General features: G+C 48.5%; 1 protein-coding gene across 1 annotated transcript; it reads left to right on the top strand.

The window, feature by feature from the left end:
• The first annotated feature begins 722 nt into the window (after window positions 1-722).
• On the top strand, window positions 723-26336 carry MOGAT2 (monoacylglycerol O-acyltransferase 2). The gene is made up of 6 exons (XM_005231131.3): window positions 723-905; window positions 9119-9297; window positions 22243-22447; window positions 23913-24087; window positions 24247-24446; window positions 25979-26336. Exons 1-6 carry the CDS (start codon window positions 812-814, stop codon window positions 26131-26133), a joined length of 1008 nt encoding a protein of 335 aa, XP_005231188.2. The 5' UTR covers window positions 723-811; the 3' UTR covers window positions 26134-26336.

Raw genomic sequence — 26336 nt, 5'->3', positions numbered from 1 at the left:
TAATTAGCTTATCAGTCCCTTTCCTGGAATGTGGTGGTCTTGCAGGTTTGTAGGTGATTCATGTTCTTGTGACCATCCGATCTTCTTCAGGTGATTCATGTCCTTGTGACCACCCGATCTTCTTCAGGTGATTGTGACCACCCAATCTTCTCCAGCAAGGAGACTTAGCACTCCCTCCCTCTAGATAGCGTTTGAATGTCTCTCATCTTTTCTCATTCTCTTTTAAATAGCCCCTTTGTTAGAGGAAGAAGGGCAGGCATCTCCTCAAAACTGTAGTTGTCACTGCACCCATGACTAGTCACCATACCCACATTCCTTAAGCAGACACATACAATCACAATCCATGTCCATTATCCCCATTTCACATTATTTCTCCATATCAGTCCCCTCTGCTTGGCCGTCCTGCTGTGCACAGGCTCCTTTGTAGGGGAACGGGGAAAATAAAGCCTGGCTCAGATGCACAAATTCCTCATCCTCTCTGTGAACATCCAAAAATTGTGAAATTTGGAAGAAACAGACACTTGAAGGCAAAATTGCATGCTGAAGGGGGTTTATTTCCCAGATTTGGGGGGTAAAAGCATGAAATCCTCACTGTCTCATCACGTGATGAGTCACATTGGCATAAAGTTGGGGACACCCCCGTCGGCGTCCCTCTCCTCCTCATACAGGAGGGTGGCTGCAGACAGTCACCACCACCACTGTACATTGCACAATCCCCTGTATTGTAAGGCTGGGTAAATATTGACGGGCGACTTTGCACTTTGCATTCGCCACTTCCTTCTCCCTTTGAGACTTGCAAGCAGAGGCCAAGATGAAGGTTGAGTTTGCTCCACTCTCCGTGCCACTGCAGAGAAGGCTTCAGACAGCCTCAGTGGTTCAGTGGGTCTTCAGCTTCCTAGGCCTGGGTAAGAGACATCTCATTTTCCTTCTCTGAGAAGCCAGAACAGCTTTTGCCCCAACCCCTTCTCTCCTCAACCCCAAGGAAGACCTGGGACTGAAGGGAAGTGGCATTAAAAGCGTCTTCTGGGATCCTGAAGTGAATCCCAGCCCATGTTAGGACAAGTGATTAGCAGCAGATGTTGCACTGCCTGTCTCCATCTCAGTGTATGAAGAGCAGGGTGGGAGGCAGGTGGTTTTTTTCCTTTTTTATTTTTGATTGTTTGTTTGTTTCTTCTCGCCACCTGATCTGAGCACGGTGGCACTAAGGAGGTGCATGGCTGCGTGCCTGTGCATGGGAACATCCATGGGTCTTATGCAGCAGCTAAACCTGCGTGGGGTTTCAGCTTCTCCTGCTCTTTAGGTTTAGTGTTTTCCTGGTCTAAGGTGCCCTACTCAGCATCAGTCATGAGAAATAGCATTCCCATACTTGAGGGCTGGTAAGATGGGAAGAGTATAGGTGACTCTGCTTTGCAACCCTGGGAACAGACAGTTTACATTATACAGATGCCCTTGCACACCCCAAAAGGGCATTTTTCCTGGAAAACCCAAGCAGGCTGGGGAAGAGACACATTAGCAAACTGGGACCCAGGCAAAATCATTACTGGAGGGGAGCGGGCTGGGGGGGTGGGCAGCAGGTGCTGATGGAAATTAGATTCATGCATTTTTAGATAGGATGCACTGGGAAATAAGGAGATGGGAGACCTAGAGGCAGGTTACTAGAGAGGGCAAATTGGGGTGATTTACAGCCCATCATGAGCCAAGCTGGAAGGTGGCATCCCAGACTTTCCCATTGTCATGCCAATTCTTAATCTCAGATGGGATTGGTGTGTAAAGCTTCTGCTTTGTTGTGGTAGGATAGTTGTTGACTAGTCCCAATACACAGAGGCAACAGATCTTTGTTTATATTTGGGTCCTGGCACACAAGCATCTCCAAAACAATACCTGGGAAGAAAGCATAGGCAGTGCTTCAGAGCCTCATTAAGTTTCTGAGATGGCTCTGTCCAAACTCTTCTAGGACCTGGGGCTGAATGGCCACCTCTGCATCAGTATCTAATGGACTGGAGCATTGGGCTGTACTGGTCCAGACAGTGTAGCTGCTGCTTGCTTCTTAGCATAGGTTAGCTCATGCTAAGGAACACACTTCCAAACTACACACTGGTGCAGCTCGGGCAATGGCAGAAGCCAGGGACCATTGCTGGTATCCAGGATGGGTGAGGCTGCCCGTTATTGGAAGTGAAGAGAATTAGCAATGTGGACATGACCAGGCAATACTGTTTACCTGCTGGTTCAGCAAATGGGCTCTGCCGAGGTGCTCTGGAGAGGTGTAACCAGTGTGACTCCTTGGGTTGCTCTGGGACAAGCCAGAGGACATCCCTCTCCAGATGGAGGGGAGATTATAGTGTGGCAGTGGCGGCACAGCTGGCTGAGTTGCTGCAAAGCATAGTTAGGGCATGGCTGAGTGCAGGGCACTTGGTGCCATCCTCTACTTGCATTATAAACCCTGGGGCTTTTCTAGTGCATATGAGATCCCAGGTGTGATCAGCCTTCCCCTGCCCAACGGAGACCAGCTTGAAGGAGGACACATGGGTGTTAACAGCACAGGGGAGGGGAGATCTGGCCAAAGCCATGCAGCCTTGGACCCAACTATCCAGGCAGGGACATTCTGGGGTGCTCTAACTCCCTCTCCACTCTTGTGCCTGGATTTGCTTCCATGGTGCCTGGGTGGGATGGGGCATAGTAGAGATGCGGCCGCCCTGTTAGCAATGGATACAACGCATTCCTGTTCCCAGCATGGATATAGCTGGGGCTTATGGAGCTTTAACAGTGTTTTCCAGCAAAACAACATGTACTTCAGTTTTTTCCCTTCTTGGAATTGAGAGCAAGTTGGCACTTGACTTTTCAGTGATAGAGATGACTTCTGGAGCCAGCAGAAAGCCAGAAAATGGCCAGGAGGGAGGAATCCACCACAGTCAGAGGGTAACATGGAGCTGCTGGAAACACAGGCTTTGGTTCCTGCAGGGAAATGCAGCTTGTTCTGAGTGAGGATGAGACCCAAACCCACACCTCCTGCATGACTGGCCTTCCAAAGATTACTGTCTTTCCCTGCAACAGTTTTACTTTATTTTGGGGTGGGGTTTTTTTGATGCAATCTGAAACCAAAAGCAGTTAAGAAATGCTATAAGAAAGGCATTAAAAAGGTGATAGCCAAAGCTCATGGAGCAATTCCAGCTGGTTTGATTCATTTTACAAAGTTTCTTTAAGCCTGGAGCTTTCCATTCAAAATCTCCCAGTTTAACAACTGTGAAAGCTCGGAGCTAAGGGATACCTTTAATCTCACCCCAGGAGCTGCCAAAGACCCCATGCTGCACTCAGTTACAACCCTCAGGCACAGAGATCAGAGTTTCCATGGGCAGGATGTGGCTGCCAGCTGCTCCTTTCTCTCTGAGACAGGCTCGTGCTTCTGCTGCCAGAAAAGGGCTCCCAAAAACACAGGATCGACCACCACCAGCCATTTGCACAGCCCTTTGACCAGAGATCCCAGCACCCGCGGCTGGGCAGCACTGGTTGCAGGCAGCTGTTGCTATGGTTGTACAAATGCATCCGCCAAGAAGCCAAGCCCGGGGTGAGGGGCTCATTCATTCTCTGCAGGGGGTGGGATGAGTGCAGCAGCTTGACCCCGGTGCTGGCAGGGAGCTCTGCTGCAGCATCCCTCACAACAGGCAGGCATGGTCTGCGCTGCCGGTTTTCTTAAGGATGCTCCTGGCAAGGTCACCGAGACAAAAGGTGCCATTTGCTTCAGACGCTGACAGCTGCTGGAAGGAGAGTGCAGAGTGCAAGGGTGGGATGCAGGGCATGGAGTGGGGACCTCATTGCCTTCCCGCTTCAGGATCCCAGTACTGACCAGTGCCCTGTCCTAATATGGTGGAGCCAGACTTCTGCGGGGCACCAAAACCAGCAGGCTGGTGCCCAAACCTGCTGCACTGCTCCCCACTACCTCTCATTCCTGGTGTCCGTGGACTTGGGCATGGGCATCCATCCAGACATACCTTGCAGAAGCATTAGTGTTGGGCTGAACCCATGCAAGCAAACCCAGCGCAAGGGCAGGAGACCTGCACACGCTGCCTCCGCAGATCCAGTGCACAGCACCCAGCCTTTGAACCCTTTCAATCAGCAGGGCTGGCTCAAAGGGCACGCAGTGCCAGTGTCAGTCAGGCCGCCTTGACAGCTGAGTGTAGTCCACAGCCTGGGACTCTGCAGGCTGTCACTGGCAGGGGCTCTAGGCTGGTGCTGGGGACTTCAGCAATGTGCAACTTGCAAACCTTCCTGGCAACTGCAATATGAATCTGACTCACTCTGGGGCTGCTGTGATGCCAAAAATCTTTTTCCACAGGCTGCTGTTTTCCCTGTTCCAGGTTGAAAGAGAAAATGCTGGGTTAGTAGCCATGTTGAGCTCAGAAGCACTTTGATGGGATGTGGTCCTTCTTTGGACTTGGCCAGAAAAGCCCACCGTGTGTTTTGTAGCCTGTGGTTCGCTTGGAGCCTGTGGCATATAGTTGTGTGTTGACTGTGATATGCCCATGTTTTCATCCAGGGAGGGACTTGCAGCTCACAACAAAACTACTTAACAGGAGACACCCACCACCAAACACTTAATTTTTGCCCTCAACTTGAGGGAGCCCAGCCCAGGAAACCACTCGGTCTGTGAGGGAATCCAAGAAAGCCATCACATCCACATGGATGTGTCCTCTCTTTACTGACTCCTGCATGGTCATGGAGGCATGAGGTGTTGTGTCCTGCACAATGAAGAGCTGCTTCAGAAGCCCCCCTGGCTGACAGGCTGGGTGCAGGTTTTGGTGGCCCAGTAGTCCAAGAACACCCTGCGACTGGTTCACCCAAAGCCACACCTCACCACAGACAAGCACAGCCAAACCTCCTTGCATCTGGCCTGAACAGAAAGTGTAAGATTTAGGGTCTGTATGGATCTTTCCTGCTTGTCAAAGCCCCTTTGGCAGTGGATTCGGTTTGAAGAGGTCTCTTCGCTTTCCGTGACAGATTAGACAGTGCAGCAGCTAACCTCAGCCCTGCCTAGGATTATTTGGCCATTTTCAGATAACTGAACTGATATGATTTCAAAGTCAGGCATGATGCCCTTAGACCATCTCTTGCAGCCCATGGTGATGTCTGCTTTGCAAGGGCTCTGTCTAAGGGCTTAGGCCATTTTATAGTAATTTAGCATGTGCAGTTGGGCTATGTCGCAAGAGTCCAGACCTGCAGAGGGAGGAGACGAGGATCATGTCTGTTTGCAACCACATGCCTGCTCCTCCTGAGTGTACAACCATGGCTTGAGAATTGCAGCCTGAGGCTGGGAATCATGGGAGTTATGGGGGCAGAAACGTGGAAGGTAGATACTGTAGTGATGCTACGGCTGAATACTGAAGATTCTCCACTCTTTTCCCCTAAAGAATACTGTAAAAGCAGGGAGGCAGAGCCATGTTATAATCACATCTCATTGCCATTTGTGTGCCTGGTGTGGTGTGCCTGCAGTCCCCATCCTCACCAGAGAGCTTGCACCCATGGAGACCATAATGAAACTGGTGGTTGGAAGTTGATGGTCTTTAAGGTCCCTTCCAACCCAAACTTCTACGATTCTAAGCTGGAAAGCTTGTCTGGCTCTGCACAGCCCTGCCAGCTGATGGGATTCAAAGATGGGTTTCTAGTGAACCAGGGACTTGCAGGTCCATCATGACACAGACTCCCACCTCTTCCAAGACCTGACAGCCCTTTGTGGGTTGCTTTGTCAGCACAGCAAGCTGTACATAGGCTGGAGTTTGGCCCCAGGAGGGACATATCTGCTGAGGTTCCCTGGCCTAGAGCCTAATGCCATGTTTGTGATATCCTTTAAAGTGTTTGCCTGGCTGGTAGCCCAGAAAACAACAGCTGTTTGTAGGAAAGCATATGTTGAGGAAAATATGGTTCTCATCTGGGCAGCTTTGAAGCAGTCCACAGTACAGGGAGGGACAGGCAAGAAACCCTCATCATTCCTCATTTTTGTCTTGGGACTCCCCTGGAGGGAAGAAAGCAGTTATGGGGATTATGGGGAACAGCCTCATAACAAGCAAATATTCCTGTTTGTCACCCACCCCTTCCGCCCTGTTCTGTAGAAAAGAAGCAGAAGGGGCAAGGAGGTGGCTTTAGGATGTCCTTGCTGCTCTGCCTCTGGGACATGACCCATGGAGGAAGGGGAGTGTGTGTTCCCCTCCTGTGTGGATTCAGGAAAGTCTTGGGATTTGCAGTAATAGAACTAGATCTTGGATCCCAGTGCACAGTCCTTCCTTCTAGTCCTTAGCTCAAATGGATGCAGGATTTGGCCCTCTTTTGGCTGGGATGTTATTTTGCAGCAGCTTGGAGAACCAGGAGACTAAAATGTGGTGAATCACCGGCATAAGCTATAAGAGGGTGGCTCAGTGTTGGTGAAGGGACCCTGAAACCAGGCTGAGGAGCGTGAGGTCCTGGGCAGCAGGGCTGGTGGTGAACACAGCCTGGGGACCTGACATGGGTTTCAGGAAGAAGCAATGCGGCTCTGTGGCAAACATCTTGCCACTGGTGGTCCAGAAAGTCTCGGGGTCTAATCAATGGGACCACACTGCCTCTGCTATGTTGTCATTGAAGAGTCTGAGGACATGACACACAGATGTCTACAAGAAAGTTGGAAGAGGGATAGCAGTCTCCCTTGATCCAAGCAGCTACAGTGACTCCCCCTTCCACGCCAAGCAGCTGTACAGAGTGCCCCCTTCTCACCAAAATACAGCCCATAAATAATCATGTATCTGCCTAAGGCTGGGATTCATTTAGATGCAGACAGTAGGATTTAACTGTACGTTTTCTGGAACTTTCCTGTCTCTTTGGTCCAAGCAACTTTCAGATTGAGGGTCCATTCTGGGACAGGAATGGGCTTCTTTCCCACAGCAACCAGGACACCATAAAATTTTACAAGCACACAGAAAAGATAACCTTAAGATTGAGTGAAAGTCACTGTGTGCAAATTCTGCCCTGAAAAAATGGAAGCTGAATTGTAAACTGATCAAGGGAGAAATTAATAATTATATAATCGCAAGATAAAGCCTCACTTGGATGATATGTACATGGATTTGGACCAGAACAACTCCTTCCTTTTGCAGAATGTACTTTGAACTTTGCACGGTAAGATAAAAAAAGAATTAGGCATTGCAGTTTTGTGACAGACCTGGTGACATGGCTCCCAGGTGCAGCGAAATTGCAACCCCCACATCGGTCCTCAAGTAGTGTTTATGTCTCCTGTGGACCCTGGAACTTGGTTTCCTGCTGTATACTGTTTTCCTCAAAGAGTTACAAAGACGGTGTCTGCAGCATTTGAAAGGAGTAGCACCAGGTATGAGCAGTGGGTTGTTCTGACTTGGAGGATGCATTGCAGGTTAGACCTCTTGCTCTGCAGAAAGCTGCAGCGTTTCCCCGTGCGCTGTGTTAGTGCCTACCCAGGTGCCTGCCACAGTGTCTCTATACGAGGACATAAAATCCCATTTCAGCTTTAAGGACATTTAGGATCCTGCCAGATTATTGCTTTTTAGGATCCTGCTAGATTATTGCTTTTTTTTTTTCCCCACAGGAATTATCAGTACCATCATGCCAGTGTTTTACAATAGATAAGGGATTCTTTTTCACATGCAGATCTCTGGGATCAGGGTGATTTATCACCAACACCCCCTCTGCAGCGCCCCGCACCACCCCACCCCCCCCAGACCTACTTATTTATCCTAAGTAAAAGCGAACAGGAGCTATAAGGAGATCTTAAACGAAAGCATCATGTACCTCCTCTCTAATAGGCCTTAGCTGAGATGAGCTAGAGGAGGGAGATGTTCAGATGACTCCAACCAAATATAAAAATCCAGGTCTCAGAGGATGAGGGCATGGATGCGTCTGTCTCACAGCTGAAGCTGAACAGGGCATCTCCATCCTCACATCTTTCAGCCCTGCGTGCTAGATCTGTGATGAAGATCCAGTGAAGGACAAAATACATAACCCACTACACATGGTGTAATCCATGAGCTGGGGAAGGCACAGGGCTTGGATGAATGGGGTTCTCTTTGGCTCAGTTTGCCCCTGAGCTCCCCCAGCCTCCACCAAGGCTTCCAGAGGCACAGAAGGTGAGGACACAGCTCTTCCCAGACACATTTTAGGGCATTTGCTTTAGCAGGTGGCAGCTTGGTGGCCATCAGCACTTCCCAGTCTCTACAGACAGACAGTGTTGAGCTTGGGTGGGATTTGATGTACCGAGTGGTGCTTATTTGCACAGAAAATTTTCTTCTCTTGTTCCCATGCCAAAACACAGACCATGAGGGAGGGGGGAGGTAGAGGGCAAAGCTGAGCACTGACTGGAAGCAGGTCAGAGAAGCCTTTAATGACTTGGGAAAGTCCCAAGTCATTAATGTCTTAGGGAATGAAATGCAGCATCCTTTTACAATCTGTGATGACACTGAGTTGGAGGGACTGAAAATCCTCTGGAGGACAGGATTAGAGCTGAGAGTGAACCTGAGAAGTAGAGGAAAAGGTCCAAAATCAATAAGAAAAAACTCAATAAAGAGTAAAGTCTTATATATGGGAAGATAAAAAATTAAAAATCAAGGATGCAATTAAAATGGGGAACTGTTAGCTCAGGACAAAGCTGTTGGGGACTGTACAAATAAGGCATAGTGCCCCGCTTTGCTGCCACTGCAAAATACCAGGTGTCATCAGGGGGTATTAACAGGAGATTTGGGGTAAAACAGAGGCATTATTGTTGCAGAGATCAGACTAACTCCAGAGAAAAGCCAGACAGCAAAGAGATAGAGATCTGATCCACAAGAACCCTCTGGATGCAGTGAGGTGTATCTATCATGTGGGAAGAGGGGGACATGGTGGCCTTTGGAGAAAGGTAGTTTCCGCAAGGATGGTGCTTTGGTTCTTCTCCAGCTGCCTGGGGCAGATAGGAAAGAAATCACTTCTGCATCAAAAATGCCTTCACACTGATAGAACAGTTCAGCAGCAAGCCTAGTGAAGGCTTGGGCTCCATCCGAGGTCCAAACACAGACCTTTCAAGTTTCAAGACCTTTCTCACAAAGTCCACCTAATGCAGCTGCCAACTCACTGCTGGCTTTTCTCTCAGCACAGTGCTGCACAGCTGCCTTCATCGCCCTCTTCTTCACACGTTTTTGGCTGGTCAGTGCCCTCTACACTGCATGGTGGTTGATAGACTGGGAAAAACCCAGGAAGGGTGGGAGACGGATCCATGCCATCCGGAACAGCATCGTATGGAGGTACATGAAGGACTATTTTCCCATTACGGTAAGTGCCACTGATCCCATCGGCTCTTAGGACATTTACAGACCAACTTTATCCTTGATGCTTGGAGGTAGTCTGGGGCCAGCAGTCATGCCATGGGGTGCTGGGAGGTCAGTGTTGAAGGATTGTCTTTCCAATTCACAGATTACTGCAAGACCCAGAAAAAATGTAGACCACCATTTTCATCAACTGCATCCTTTAATCATCTGGCTTTTACTCACCTGTTTAACCTCACTGCATTCCAGCAGTTAAGGAAATCTCCCATTAACTGGTTTTCATGTCTATATTGCAACACTGCTGCTCTTCAGGTTGCTTAGCATTTACCCAGTGGACACAGGGCCAACTTTTCACCAAAATCCAAGAGGTCTTGGTGCCCTGGAAGGTCAGCATCCCCTTCTGCTGGGGAAGAGGCTGGATGGATAAAGCTGGATGTGCACTAGGCAGTCTCACAGTGTTGCTGTTCCCCTGAAAGGGACTTCTGTGACATTTTCTGATTTATTTTAATGCATATGGCTGGCCTTTGATCTTACTTTTCATCTGGTATCCCCTTGTCATGGCATGAATGAGTGGACCAGCACAAAGTCTTGCCTCAGAGTCATCACAAGTCGGTACAAATCTAAGCAATGCAGCAGAAGCATTCATGGGCCATGCAAGGGAATAAGTTCCAAGGCTGACCAAGCTGTGGGATGTAAGATAGTTCCTTCAGTGAAATGTTGCCTGTTGAGGGAACTCAGGTAGGATGCCCACAGCTGGTTAGAGAGAGCCTGGAGTGAGGAGCTGGGTGCTGCAGTCCAGGTAAAATGAAGTGGGGAGCCCAAATAGCCAAAGGACTCATCAGCCCAAAGCAGAAAAAAAAGCCTGGCCTGGGAGTTCATCCTGCAGAGAGTAGGGCCTGGGATAAGGATTAGGGGGAGTTGGAGCAAAGTGAGGACTGCCCAAGGTCACCCATCAGGTTTGCTGCTCAGTCAGAAATAAGAGCCAACTCTTTCAAATCCCAGACCTGCACTTCAATGGTGAAACACAAGGTTTCTCTCTTCAGTTCAGCAGGAAGAAAAATCCACACATCCCCAATAAACACACCTGAATTTTTTAAGGTCCTGGAGTGCAGACTGCAAGATTGGTGTGCAAGGAGATTAATTTAGGGCAGAAATCAAGGCTGGGCAAAAAAATGAGAAGATAGGGTCTGCCTGGATCTCTCCTACCATTTCTGAGTGGATCTTACACACAATTGTGTTATAACAACATCTTTCCCTAAAATGATGATGCCTAAAATGTATCTTCTGATGTCACATCATCCCCTTTTGCAGGCCACAACTCAGTACAATATTGACCCTAATGCTGCAGGTAAAATGGTGTCTTTGCCAAGACACAACGTTGTTACAGTTTGTCCCAGCAGATGTTCCTTTTTATCAGTGTGGAAACATTGCTTGATAGCAAGGCAAACTGTGTCATTCCAGAAGAGCAACACCACGAATATACTTAGACCTGTGTGTAAAGGCACCACCTCCAGGATACTCCAAAAACAAAAGCTGCACCAGGAAAATTGGTGCTTTTTGATTTCCCCTGATTAGCCCTCCTCTCATTTCAGTTTTCATCTCATCCCCAATATGCCTCTTGGGTTGGAGGAGGTGAAGGAGCAAAGTGTTGTCCATGACCACGTTTCGTTGGTAGCATACAGTACTGTGCAAGCTGGGATTGCCTCTCACAGGACCTGGGTGCAACTGGTAGAGATAGGTGTGCTGGGCTGAACCAGGCTATCACTGCCCCTTTCCACTGCTGTGGACAATTCAAATGAATTCACTTGATTTTGTGCTGGAAGCTGCCATACGCTAGCCAAACTTCACATGTCTCAGCTGGGTGAACTGCATCTCCCAGCTGCCTCTCTGCAAGACCATCCATCAAAGTCTGCTTTGCATGCATCCTACTGCCACTGAGTTTCTTTGTTCAAAAACATGGCAGAAAGTGATGCTGAGGACCTGCAGTGAGTTATTTTATGGCTGATCTCAGAGCTTAACTTGTGATTTAAGGGCTTCTGGATGAGGTTCAAAGCAAGGCCCCCAAAAGATGTATCATAATCTTCTGGGCAGGAATAGGAACACATCCCAGGAAAGCTTGTGGTGAGTTTTACCATAAGGAACAGAGAATATCTGATGACATTTGATAAGAAACACCTAACAGATTATTCTCAGGGTTGCCTTGGAAAGTGCTAGAATTGCTATGAGCTATTCATGTGGCTGCAATGATTATATGTGATACATATTCTGCAAATTATTTCGCAAAATCACAGAATGGTTTGGGTGGGAAGGGGCCTTAAAGCTCATCTAATTCCAGCCCTCTGACCCCCCTCCTGAACTCCGCATTGCATTGTCTGTCTGTCCTTCCCTCCCTGGGTGCCACTGCCAGGCGGGGAGGACCAGCAGTGACCAGTAGAGGGAGCGTGGCTACTGGGTTTGGCTGCAGCTTGCTGGGTGACGGCGGGGAGGGTTCAGTGGAGGCTTTCTCCCTGCGGGTCTGGGGGAAATCAGAGGAGGCTCCACAAAAGGACAGCAGAAAACAAAAATAAAACAAAAAGAGTATTAGAACCAAGAAATCACATAATAGTATTTCCCCAAACATTTTCTCAGTCTTCCGGACTTTCTTTGTTCAAGGGTTTTCTAAGCCAGGGTATAGGATTTAGCAGTCCTTGCTGAATGCATCTTCTGCCATTTGTCACTACAAAAGCACAGAAAAAACGTTCGGCAACCCCGTCATCCCGCAGCAAGGAGCTCCCCAGTGAACCACACAGTGTGAAGACCTCCCTGCTCCCTGCTCATTGCACTAGAAACCTTCTGGGTAGCCCACGCAAACCCTGTCCCACGTGGCCACACCACTCCTGGGTTTATACTCTGTTATATCCCCCATCTGCCAGCCTTGCTTCCCCGCCTATAAACCGCAAATGCATTTTCTTCCTTGCAGAGAAGGCATTTCATTTCATACCGCTGAGCACAAGCTGACCGGTGCCTAGCAGAGTGGGCGTTAAGCATTGCAAATATTGCTTTAACCATCCAGCACACTGCTCTCAGGATGAACTAAGCTGGGCTTTTGGTTTGAACACGTGCAGCTGGATGCTGCAGTGGACCTCTCACTTAGATTCACAGAATGGCTTGGGCTGGAAGGGACCTTCAGGACCACCCAGTCCCACCCCCGGCCAGGGGCAGGGCCCCCTCCCCCCAGCCCAGGCTGCTCCCAGCCCCGTCCAGCCTGGCCTTGAGCCCTGCCAGGGATGGGGCACCCACAGCTGCTCTGGGCAGCCTGGGCCAGCGCCTCGCCGCCCTCACGGGGAAGGGTTTCTTCCTCACGTCCAACCTAAATCTCCCCTCTTCCAGTTTAAAGCCATTCCCCCTTGTCCTGTCACACACATAGCCTCGTAAAAAGCCCCTCTCCAGCTTCCTTGTTGGGCCCTTTAAGTACTGGAAGGATGCTAGAAGGTCTCCCTGGAGCCTTTTCTTCCTCAAGCTGATCAACCCCACTTGTCCAAACCCCCAGGGGAGTAGGATTTGGGGACATGGACCAGTTGGGCACCCAGCGCCCCAGGCCATGTTTGTGTGTAGATTGAGTTTGTTGAGCCCTGGAGAATTAGTCATTCTGGGAAGATTAAAGGTGGCTCCTAATCCTCCCAGATCCCAGCAGCAAACTTAGCATGGCCAAGTGCCAGTGTTTGGAGGCATTAAGAGCTGCCTGCTCTTTTATTTTAAGAAGCGGCTTTTAATGCTGCCTTTAAGAGATCTCTGATCATGTTTACTGTCGTGAAAGCCAAGAAAGATTGGGATGAGCCTCTGTTTTCCGGGGATCTGGAAGCAAGCAGCACCTGGGAGCGTGCAGGCTCTGAGCTGGACTGTGCAGTGCATGCAAGGAGCACCCTCTGCCGATACCACCCTTGCACAAGTACCACTTTGCTGCTAGCTTTATTCCCCATGGAGCAGACTGTACTTTAATTTGGGGTTTGGGAGTTACAGGATCAGGAAGGACCTGCATGAGTTTGGGTGATTTTAAAAAGGATGATGAGAAAAAAGCAGTGAGAATTCAAGGTGGGGTCCAGTGCATTGCCCAGGAAAGTTATTTCTCCCTGTGTTTTAACCCTCTCCTAATCCTTTTTTATACATCCTCATGGTAGGCCTGCAATACACGGCTGAGCTCAGCTGTGTCTTAAAATTGTGGAAAATATATGAAAAATTGCAAAATGAATCTGTTTGGGGCTGACTATGTGTGAACAGTTATTTGGTGGTACCTGCTGTGGGTTGATGCTGCCTCCAGAGAGATTTTGGATATTGTGAACTGCTCTACCTATGCTATGTTCAATAAGCCATCAGTAATCTGTCTGCTGCTGGCAGGTCCCTGCCCAAACCCTTATCTCTGTTGGCACAGTCCTGTCTGGAGAAGGGCAACGGAGCTGGGGCACAGCTCTGATGGGGAGAAGCTGGGAGCACTGGGGGTGTTTAACCTGGAGAAAAGGATGCTCAAGGGAGACCTTATTGCTCTCTACAACTACCTCACAGGAGGCTGTAGTGAGGTGGGGGTTGGTCTGTTCTCCCAGGTAAACAAGCAATAGGACAAGAGGAAACAGCCTCAAGTTGCACCAGGGGAGGTTTAGATTGGGTATTGGGACAAATTTATTTACTGAAAGGGTGGTCAAGCACTGGAACAGGCTGCCCAGGGACGTGGTGGTGTCACCATGCCTGGAGGTGTTCAAAAAACATGTAAACGTGGCACTTAGGGGCACGATTTAGTGGTGCACCTGGCAGTCCTGGGTTAACGGTTGGACGTGATCTTAAAGGTGTTTTCCAACCTAAATAATTCTATGATTCCACATCATTTATCAGTGAATCTTTATTATGAAGGATACACCCAGCATTACAGTAAAAACAAATTTCTCCGTCACATGGCTAAGCGAATGCACATCTTCACTGCTACTTCTCCCCAGCCTCTCCTGCTGCTCTAAGACTGCTGTCACCAGCCTCCCTCATACAGCCAATGTGCTTCAGCAGGCTCAGCTGAGGAGCACCATAGATGTGCAGAAGGTGGGGGTGGGGCAGAAATGGTGAAAGCATAAGCTTGACAAGGTCTCTCTCTACCATAGTTCTTAAAAGAAAGTCACTGTCTTTCTTGACTATAAATTGGCGCTGGATGCTTAGCTTAGACCAAACATTTCACCTTTAGATCACAGAACTTGGGTTACAAGTTAAATCTGGCAGCAGGAAGTTAAATTAAGCTCTTAAAGGGAAAAAATTTTGTCTTCAGGTGTTGTCATTATTCAGAGCAACCCAGCTGGCACCATCTTACCAGCTTTATTCAGGGCAGCCTGAAAAGTGCCTGCTGCGTGGGGATGGTCCCTGGTCTTTACCGCACTGAAGTCTCCTTTGCAAACATGAACCTGTCTCAGTGGAACACTTCCTTACGACTCCACATTGTCACAATCAAGTAGACATTACTCAAGTCCAGAGTAATGTGTTGCCTCTGCTGTTGACAGACAAGGGGTTCTCAATATCCTGCAATACATTATACATTTTAGAAAGTAAAGGTCTGTGCTGCTACCAGGGGCAGTACCCTGTGAAGAGCCACAGGGTATTTCTTACTAGCCTTGGGGTTATCCAAGTGCCAGTTGGACCTTATTATCTACAGCACCTGGCAGAGTCCCGGCCTTTGTCATTATGCTTGGGGACTTGCTGGCATTATTGTTTCTTTGTTGGCATAACTAAAATGAGTTATTGGAGAATTAGTTGAACCCTAGGAGCTTTGATTTGGGATGGCTCCATCCCATAGCTCATTCATTCTCATAATGGCATAAAGCATGACGGGGGTTATTTGAGTGTGTTTTGGTTCTGGAGAGGTACAAGGTGTTGCAGAGGGGTGACAGGTCCAGTTTGTGTGAACCAAGCCCTGACAGGAATGTTTTCTTTCTTTTCATGAAGAGTGGTGTTATTTGTAAATGAGGATTTTGTGTCATGGCCCATGATGTTAAATACCATTTCTGATTTCCAGCAGTCTTGGTTGTTTGCTTTGTTTCCTTCTGTTGGCTGGATGAAAGATGAGGGATTGTTAGGGCACAAGCAAGACATGGCCAAATGGCCTAAAGCCACCTCTCTGTACTTTCTTCAGGAACTTTTCTCTCGCATGTCTTGGCTCTCTCTTCTCTGCCCTCAGGTGACCCTAAGTAAGAGAGAGGCCATGGCCAAGGTCATGTCCACTGCAGGACTGTGTTCCACCATCTGCACTTCCAAGCAACATGATAAGCCACCGCATAAAGGAGGTCCTACAAGACCCCCAAAAGCAGCATCACACGAGAGCAAGGGAGGACCTGGGTATTTTGGAGCTGCCGTCCTTATCCAGCTTTGGGAGTGAGGGTAGTGAAGTCCCATCCAAACTCAATTTAAACCCACCTGGCTGGTCAGACTCCCTGATACTTGCTGCAAACACAGCTCTGACCTGGCTTTGTGGCATCTGGAGAAAACCTCAGTGCTCAAAGCCCTCTATTTCTCCAACTAGTCCCTCTCAGACCCTCATCCTTGCTGGGACCTGAAACCCATCTTCCTCAGCAGTGGCTGGCAGTATTCACATATTTGCCCTTTGGTCTCCCATCTAGCCACCCTTGCATGGGCTACCTCATTCTCTTTGCCTTGGCACAATTTCTCCTTTGGATCTAGCTGGGTTTCTGGATTTCTCTGCTGGGTTTCATCCTACATAGAAACTGGCTGCATGTTTCATCCTCCAAGAAGTGCTCTTTGGAGTTGCCCATGGACAGCGAGGGACCTAAGGATTTGCTTAGGTCAAAGTTGAAAGGAGGTGTATCCTACTTAAGAGCAGATTAATGAACATAACATCCTTGGAAACAGAGTTTGGAGCCAGAGAAGGACAGAAATACAATAGCAATTCAATTCTGGGAGACGACTTCACTCAGAAGGCAGAAGCTTGCTGACCAGCTTTCCTGACCACATCCTCCTCTGCTCTGTGAACAGCTAGGGGGGGGTCATGCCGTGCTGCTCCCCGTTTCCCACCATATGTTCATCTATCCCTAAGGATGCAATGTCATGGCATGCCAGTGCCCTCCCTGAGTATGTGTCCCTTGGCATGGCAAGCACCATGCAGTGCTGTCCTGGTTTAAGCCCAGCTGGCAACTAAGTACCACACAGCTGCTTGCTTTCTCCTCCTGGCCAGCAGGATGGGGAGGAGATTCAGGAAAAATGTACAACTTGTGGTCTGAGATAAGAACTATTTAATAACTGAAATAAAATAAAATTAAATACAATAATAATGATACTGGTAACAACAATTGCAACGGGAAGAAGAGAGGGAGGGAGAGAGTAATGAATTCCAAAAGGAAAAAAAAAACAAGTGAGGCACAATACAATTGCTCACCACCTGCTGACTGATGGCCAGCCAATCCCTGAGCAGCGACCAGTAGCCCTGGCCAACTCCCCCCAGTTTATATACTGAGCATGACACTGTATAGTATGGAACATCCCTTTGGCCAGTTCGGATCAGCTGTCCTGGCTGTGTCCCCTCCCAGTTTCCTGTGCCCCTCCAGCCCCCTTGCTGGTTAAGCCCAAGAAACTGAGAAGTCCTTGATTTAGCATAAACATGACTTAGCAACAACAAAAACCATCAGTGTGTTATCAACATTATTCTCATCGTAAATCCAACACATGGCACTGCACCTGCTACTAAGAAGAAAATTAACTCTATCCCAGCCGAAACCAGGACAAGGGCCCATACTCGTCTCAACTTGACTTCATTAATTCCTCACTTAATGACTTTTTAATCCCTTCAGCCCTGCAAACAATGCTGGTTGGGGGCCTGGGTATTGCTTCATCTCCAGTGCAGCTCCCTTCGGGCTCAGGGAGAATGCTACTTCCCTCAAGCGTTAGCGCACCAACCTTACCCAGGGAACTGCCTGTCCACCCTCTTGCCATGGGGACAACCAGGAAAATCCAGCCGCATCTCAAGGGGTGAATGAAAGCAGCCTTGTTAAACCAGTGCTGAACTCCTGGGCTGACACAGTCACTCAGAAGCCCTAATTCCAATTAGCTTAATTCCACTCCAAAATTAATTAAAAAACCCCAACCAAACCAAACCAAAACAGATACCAAACAAAGGCCACTTTAATTCCAGCTAAGAGCATCTACTTGGGATGTTAATGTGGTTTAACTAATCCAGTTTAAAATTAATTTGGATTAATTTGCTTGAGAAACTCACCAGTACGTGGGCTTTTATCAGAGCTCCTGAAAATCTGTGTATGCATTTCCCCAACATGGCTGGCAGTGCATGGAACAGGTCTCACCACATCTCTGCGGGAGCTGGGGGAACTGCGGGAGGGTTTCACCCATGTCTTGGACCCACATTTGAGTAGACAGTGTAAAAGGGGAGTTTCTGCTACAGGGTAATCACTGTGAGCACTGAAAAACTGTAGCTATCAAGATATTTCTTCATGAAGGAGAAGCATAAAGTAGACCACATCCTTCAAAACACAAACAAGTTCATTTGTTGGGAAGGGCAAGATGACCCCAGTTTTGGGATCTCAAGGCCTCATAATACCTTTGACAAGGGGTCATTCCTGCTGTCATCAGCCAAGACACCAGCGAGCACTCTGACCATGACAAGGGAAAGCTCAGGGGAAGCCAGCAAACCCACGGCTCAGTGTGGAGAGCACAACCCTGAGGTGCTAACAGCTCCTTGCCTTCGGACCACAGGTCATACACATTAATCTGGCATCCCTCAGACACCTCTGAGATGAGAAACTGGTCTTGTCTCACCAAGAAAACTTTGGGTCAGGCACTTGTCTCATTTAGATGTTTACGCACAGACCGGCTTGGCTGGACCTTTAAGTGCTTTAACAATTATTAAAAGTTCAACTCACCCAGAAAGACCAGAACAGCAAATGCCATCCGGTGGGTGTGGAAATGACAACTCTGCTACGGCAGAGGGAGGAGAGTCCCACCCCTCTGCACCCCTACCCCAGCCCCGCTAAGCACTTTGTGGCTGGAGTGCAGGAGAGTTGGGCTGTGTGGTGTCACCCAGTGACTTTCCTGGCAGTTTGGGAACAGACATTAACCTCTGGCAGGAGGAGAGGGAAGAACGAATAAACACTGGGAACAATCCAGATGGGAGGATCGAGGTTTTGCGTTAAAGTTTCCAGGAGGAGAAGGGTTGTTTAGAGTCCAGGGGCCTGCCTATGGTGTAAAAGACTTTGCCCGAGTCTCTCCTCTGCTGCAAATTTCCTTCTCAGTCTTGTACAAGCTCTTTGGTTTCTCTCCAAATTCTGGCCAAATCATCCAACTGTGAGCAGGCACTGTGACAACACGAGCGCCTTCTCTCCCCTCCTTGTGTTATGCCCTGGAAGGAGCCCTGTCTACAAAGCTGAAAGGCACATAATTCAACTAAGTTACTAAGATGTCGTCAGTGCTACTGCGGGGGACAGCTCTTGCAGAAACATTAACCAGCTCCACCAACTCGTGCGTGACTAGACTCCTACCCTCTAGCTGCCCATGGCTTAAAGCAGGGAGTCAAAAATCACAGAATCACTGACTGGTTGAGGCTGGAAGGGACCTCCAGAGGTCTTCTGGTTCAATGCCCTGTTCAAGCAGGACCACTGAGAGCTGATTGCCCAGGACAGCACCCAGATGGCTTTTGAATACCTCCAAGGATGGAGACTCCACAAGCTCTCTGTGCCAGTACTTGGTCACTCGCACAGTGAAAAAATATTTCCTCATGTTCACACCTCCTGTGTTTCCTTCTGTGCCCATTGCTTCTGGTGCTGGCACTGAGCACCACTGACAAGAGCCTGCCTCCGTCCTCTTCGCACCCTACCCTGAGGTATTTATGTACAGTGATGACATCCACCTGAGCCTTCTCTTCTCCAGGCTGAACTGTCCCAGCTCTCCCAGCTTTTCCTCACAGCAGATGTGTTCTGGTCCATTCGTCATTTTCATGGCTCTTTGCTGGATACTCTCCAGGATGTCCATGTCCCTGTTGTACTGAGGAGCCCAGAGCTGGACACAGCCCTCCAGAGCTGCCTCATCTGTGCTGAGAAGAGGGCAAAGAATGACCTCCAGCACCTGCTGGCAATATTATCTAACACAGCTGAGGACACCATTTTCTTTCTTTGCTGCAAGGTCCCATTGCTGTCTCATGTTCAAATTGGTGTCCACCAGGACCCCTATGTCCTTTTCTGCCAACTGGTTTCTAGCAGGGTGCCCCCCAGCATGTATTGGTGCTTGGGACTAATCCTCCCCAGGTACAAGACTTTGTCCTTTTCCTTGTTGAACTTAATGAGGCTCCTGTCAGCTGGATACATAGGATACATAGCAATAGATATACAGATCATGGTTAAGCTCCAAAATGCATGTGTTTTAAAAGACCTGGTCCAGAACCAACAGTGGCTGGTAGGACTCCAGACTTTAGTGGCACTGAGGCCACTAGGGAGACAAGGAATCATTTATCAGAGACAGACTTGCCACCCAGTGGCACTGTAAAACACCGAGGGTTGCATTTAGCTTTGTTTGTGGCCAGAATTAACATTAAAAAAAAAAGCCCAGCAAATAATATGGTAATGAAAAGCACGATGAAAAATGCAGTACCTGAAAACAAGTGCACACCACAATAAATAAAATAAATCACAAGGTGATCTCAATGCAAAACAACTAGAGAAAATGTGATCAACCAGAAGTAGAGCTGGAAAGGCTGCTGGCTGGTGGGTGTCCAGTCCCTTGTAAGGGGTCATAACCCCCTTGTTCTCTTCCCTCACCTCTTATCATAGAATCACAGAATGGTTTGGGTTGGAAAGGACCTTTAAAGGTCATCTAGTCCAACCTCCCTGCCATGGGTAGGGACATCTTCAACTAGATCATGTTGCTCACACAGCCCCATCCAGGCTGGCCTTGAATATTTTCAGAGAAGAGGCATCAACCAACTCCCTGGGCAACCTGTACCAGTGTTTCATTACCCTCATTGTACAAAATTTCTTTCTTGTGTCTAGTCTGAATCTCCCCTCTTTTAGTTTAAAACCATTCCCCCCTGTCCTATCACTACAAGCCCTATTCTTCATTCTTTCCTCTCCTCCCTTCCCTTTCATTGAGATGAGCACCAAGACAGCAGCTGGGTGTCTCCTAGGGACGCTTTTGAGGATGTGTGGTGCCTTAGCACAGGTGAACTCTCCCATTAAGTAGTTCGCACAGCTCAGTGCATACCCTGAGTTCAGCTCTTCATTAGCGAGGAGGGTGATGTGATCTTAGGGTGCAACCAGACATTGAGCCTGCTGTCAACACCCTTCTTGTTACCTGCACACACACAGCCAGAAATCTAGTGGTTTTCAACACACGCGAGTGTCTCACCTCTCTGCTTATAAATCACTGCAGAGATGAAAGGCTGTTTGGAAGCTGAAGATGAATGCAGGAACCATTGATGCAAGCTGAGATTACTCAAAAATAAGCAAATGGTGGAAGGGGCCCTGGGCACTTAGCAATTCAGCCATCTGCCCCTCTTCCTGCCTAGGCATCTCGGCACCCAGGCAGCAGTGGGACTCTTGTTTGTCCATTCCCCTCATTAGGAGCAGGCGCTTGAGTGGACACATGTGCACAGTCAACAGTGCCTTAGCTCAGATGGGAAATTAGCCATGATGTAAGGAAGTAAAATACACCCTCATGATTAACCTGCGCTTCTGGCTGCTTCTAAGAAAACACATGCACCATTAGTTGCTCCCCAAGTGCAGATGGGACTGCGGTACCTGGAGGGGCGACGCACTAAAACACTTTGTTTCTTCTTGAGCAGAAATGTCTTTGAGTTGTCTGGAAATGCATGGTGGCTCTGTGATGGCTAACCTTGGAAAGATTCATCCTTCTCCGGTGCTGTGAGCATCTTTGGCACCCACAGGAAGCATGCAGAGGCATCAGCATTCAGTTTTGACTGCTTCTGCCTGGGTTTATGCACATGCTGGCTGATGCTGGCATGGCAGAGTCTTCTCGGTGGCATAGCTGCAGGGTGGGTTTGTCACACCAGCCCCTCTCCTCTCAGCAGCCTATAGCAAGTATAACACAGGGAGTCCACATGCTGGTTGTTCCTTATCTCCCTTTAATCATCTCCTCTTCTGCTGCAGTGTCCGCTTTCCCATGTAGTATCTCCCAGGCTCCAAACCCACTTTCAGACTGGCTGAGGATTTCACCTTAGCCAACCGTCCATCTCTAAAGGCTAGACATGGGCGTTCCCCATTCCCTCCTCCCAGTAAAACCGCAGCAACCTTGGGTAGAAATCTGTTGCTCTTTGGTGGACTCAGGGATTGCTTGGGTACGTAACACGGGCACCAGTGGCTGGGTTCTTGCAGTCTTTCCCCGATGGCAAGAAAACCATCAGCCTGTTCTCTGTTAGATGTCTGGGAGCTGGATCCCACCTTACCATGGGCAGAAGCATCCTCGAACCACCTGACACATATTTCAGGACAGGATAAACCTTGGGTCTATACCATGTTGTTGATCAGGTAGCAGCTTTACATGGATCATTACCAGAGTGATTCTGCACTCCTTTTGCTATTCTGCTTGTGGGGTGGAGGGGGAAGTAGAAATAATCACCCTTTTCTCACTTTTTAACTTTTTTTCCCCATATTAGAAAATATATTGGAGGACATTTTAAAGAAAGTAGGATCCCAACAGCATGTAGGCCAGATCAAGGCAACATGTGGAACTGTGTCATTGGAGATGTCATTCTGGACCAAGGGGTGGGAGGAGATGGAAATACAGGCAATGAAATACATCTCAGTTAAAAATGGTTGTTCCAGTTGACCTTTTCCAACAAGAGGCACAGCAGGTGCTAGGGACCCCACTCCAGGCATCCTCCACCTACACTCCATAGCCAAAGCTCCCTTCCCCCAGGGTGACAGCACTATACTCACTTTTTGGTCTCTTTTGGCTCCATCCCTGTGCCCAGCTGGTGAAGACGGCAGAGCTGGACCCTAGGCAGAACTACCTGATGGGATTTCATCCCCATGGGGTCCTGGCAGCAGGAGCCTTTCTCAATTTCTGCACAGAGGCGTCAGGCTTTTCCACGCTCTTCCCAGGCATCACCCCACACCTGATGATGCTCTCCCTGTGGTTTCGCATCCCATTCTTCAGGGACTACTTGATGAGTGGAGGTAAGCAGGGCAGCAGCATGGCAACTGGCGGGATGAGTCAGTGCTTTTCTGAGGAAAGTGAAGACACCAGGGGAAGAGGAATCAAGGGTCTGCTTGTCCCCATTGGTGGCCGGTCAGATCCCGTGCATGGATGCAGCTACTGGAAGTGGGACCCAAAACTCTCTGAAGTTAAAAATTTCCCTCCTAGCTGTTATCTCTGTTGTTCAACTTCGTATATTGCCTCTGAGCACTGGGCATTGCTGTGTCAGGTGCTGAGTAACAACAAAATGCAGAGCAAATTGTGAACAGAAATGTTGAGACCAGCAGCGTGGGGTGGCCCTGCATTTGTTTCTTTCCATGCAAATAACATTCAGGCTTGAAATTGTGGTTTCCACCGAAAGAAGGAGAAAACCTATTTTTCTGAGGCTGCTGCTGCTTGCAGGAAGCAGCATCTAGGGAGAGAGGATGCAAATAGCAGCTCACACTGTTGCAAAACCACATGGCAAGAGAGGAAGAAGAAATGGAAAGGAATAGGTAAAAATTAAATGGAGAGAAGGGAAAGGGAGTCTGCAGAGATTTTTGGAGACCGGCAGGAGATGACCTCCATCTCTAACTGGTGGGCTTGGGGAATGCCCACTTCTCCAGCCAAATGGGCCTATGTCATGGGCAGGATTCAACAGTCTAAACATAGGCATCCAGTTCCATCTGAGATACCCCAGGGCATACATCACCCTGTTTTCCACATAAACTCTGGCTCCTGCTGCTGGAAAAATATTTACACGGAGAGTGAGGAATCATAACAGTGAGATATGAGAGACTTATGACCCAGGCAAAAGAAGGTTCAATCGCTGTAATGTGGGAGTTCGGTGCATTGCTTATTTTCAGGTCAATTTGACAAAGAGGGTTTAATTTGCAAATTATTTCAGCCCCTGAAACAAGGATTTTTTTTAAAAATATCAAAAGAACATTGCTTTCTGAATGTTTCTGAATTAAAGAATGTTTTTGAACTAAAGATTTATAACTTTTGCAAGTAAATTACATCAATGGACCAAATTCTGCATTAAATTCCACTTTAAATTAGCAGCATCCAGTGAAATTCATCTGTGTTTTGACCTCAAGTGAATGTTTCACCAACTTTAAAATTATTCAGGATTGGACACGGTTTCATTTGACAACAAACTGAAACAGATTTTCCCTGGGGCTTAAGTGAAGCTAGTTCTCAGTTTACTTTTTTCCTGATTTTTTTCCCAGTTCTCATTTCTGGGCCAGACCGCAAAGGGATAATTGTACATTCACACAGCAGAACTGTGCATGAATCCAGCACCTTTCAGGGTTGCTGGGCTGAGATTGCCAAAGGGTAGGAAAACTCTGAAAATAAAGGGCCTAGCACCCCTCTGGAGCTGGATAATAGGGGAGCACCTACAGAGCACACCACAGTCATGTGGGTTTTAAAGATGCTCATTTTTTTTTCCCTCTCTGCCCACAGGCCTTGTCTCCTCCGACAAGGAGAGCGCATCGTATGTGCTGCAGAAGCCAGAGGGTGGAAACATGCTGGCCATCATCGTCGGTGGAGCACAGGAGGCGCTGGATGCCCGGCCGGGGTCCTATACCTTGCTGCTGAAGAATAGGAAGGGATTTGTCCGCCTTGCCATTGAGCACGGGTGACGCAGGGGATGGGGTCAAGGCATGCTTGGGGAGGGATGCTCTGTTCTGTGGCTGGTTAATGGGGTGTTCCTGCTTGTTTTGGAGAGGGGGTGGCGGTGTTTTGGGGTGGGCTTTGCTCATCTTCATGCCTCTACATTGGGTTTGACTCCCCACAGCACCCCACTGGTGCCCATCTTTTCCTTTGGGGAGAATGACCTCTTCGAGCAGGTGAGAAACCCCAAGGGCTCCTGGCTGCGGCAGCTCCAGCACCGGCTCCAGCAGATCATGGGCATCTCCCTTCCTCTTTTCCACGCGCGAGGCATCTTCCAGTACAGTTTCGGGCTGGTACCCTACCGACGGCCCATCTGCACCGTGGGTAAGTCCTTCCTTGGCACATCGGCATGATGCTGGCCATGCTCAGCCTGGTCAAAGCAGAGACTGGGGACAGCCCCCGGGTTGTGTCATCCTTCCGCTGGGCTGGAGCATCATGCCAGAGTGCATAAGCTGTGGTGGGCTAGAAATGCACTGGCAAAGGAGCATCCTCAACTGTTCACGTGCCACACTCATTTGGGACTCTGGCTTGGTCTTATGACAGAGCCCAGGTCATCTGGGCTGTGCTGGGAAGGCCCCAGAGCAAGCACAGCCACCCTATCACCCCTGTGGGATGCAGCCAACCCTAACCCCAGCACAATCCAGTAGTATGAACCACTGCAGTAGCACTGGGAATAAACAACTTCCAAGACAATTTTCCAAATACAGGTAGGACAACACCTAAGCAGTTTGCAGGTTTGCTCAGTGTCTCATGCAGACACAGCTGGAAACCCCAACCTATTTGCATGTGAACAAGGCAAGCTGTGTGTACCAGAAACCATGCCCATGGGAGACCATATTTCAAGAAAGTCTTTGATTTTGAGGAAGTTTTGCTTGGTTTCAACAATTCCATGCTTGGCCCACCAGCACAGCTGATGCTCTGTGAATTAGTTTAATTAAAGAGGCTGTTTGGAAAGGTCAGAGCTTGCCCCACTGATTAGGTTTGACAGCCAGTAATTACTTCTAATTGTTTTACAACGTGTTTGGATTGTCTCAATGGTTTTATGAGCTGTGCAGTATCACAAGGGCTCTTCATTAGTCTGATGAGGAACAGCATTACACAATGATGAAACCCTCCATCACTTGACAAACACAATTTGAGTAAAAGACCAGAGCAAGAGAGGTGTCTCATGGACTCCTCTGTCCCCTGCAAGCACCTGGTCCTGCTGCTGGTGGCTCTGGGAGTTGGGAAGGGGCTTCTTCTAATGCTAGGAATCAAATTAATTAGATTTGTCCTTGAAAAAAAAAAGCATGATTTTCTAAAGATGAGTGTGTACTGGATTCTTAATAAAAATCAGATGTTTCACAGAAGATGTAACCTGAGCAAAGTGGGACCACCACAATTGCTAGTGTATTTAGATAGTCTTGGGCTCTGCTGTGCCTCTGTATCTCCATTTGCAATGCAGATTCCCAGGGCCATGCGGGAACAGCGTGTAAAGCCCAACCCAAATATTAGGATGATGTTACCTTTATCTGCAGCACATCTGAGATGTTAGGAGCTGCTGTAGGGACTGCTTTGGGATGCAGTACTTATTACTTCAAAGAGTTACACAGAGAGTCTTTGGCATTAATGAACTTTGCAGATGGGGAAACTGAGGCAAGGGCAGATGTGACCTTGGAGACCAACAGCAGAGGCAGAATCTGAACCTCCATCTCCCTACCTCTTTGTGCTGCCTCCTGAACTCCAGGACATGACTGGTCATATTGATCTGTCCGCCACATCCTTAGAGAGGTGGAGCCCAGCTCTGTGCTAAGCTGTGCAGAGTGTTCAGAGGGACCTGACACTGCCTTCTCCTAATGCCTGTGCTTGTTTTCCAGTTGGGAAGCCAATTCCAGTGCAGAGGAAGCACAGACCCTCTGAGGAAGAGGTTGATCAAGTCCATCAGAAATACCTAAATGAATTGCACAAGCTCTTTGAGGAGCATAAAGCTAAATATAATATCCCAGAAGACAGACACCTGGAATTTGTATAGAACTCCTCAAGCAAGGTGAAACCACGGAGATCAAGCTCCAAGTTTTCCCTTACCTATGGAACTATTTTCACAAGCTCATGTTAGTCGCAGTTAACATATGGTCTATACAGTGTAGGGAGAAGGACTTGATTTCCCCGGCATTTGCATAGGCGTAGGGCCAGAGTTTTCATTTTTTCTCCCTGTAGGTCACATAAAAGATAGAA

This window comes from Falco peregrinus, chromosome 4 (assembly GCF_023634155.1).
Source record: "Falco peregrinus isolate bFalPer1 chromosome 4, bFalPer1.pri, whole genome shotgun sequence".
Lineage (NCBI taxonomy): Eukaryota > Metazoa > Chordata > Aves > Falconiformes > Falconidae > Falco > Falco peregrinus.
Note: the sequence above shows the minus strand (reverse complement) of the source record. Positions and strands in the feature narration are given on the sequence as shown.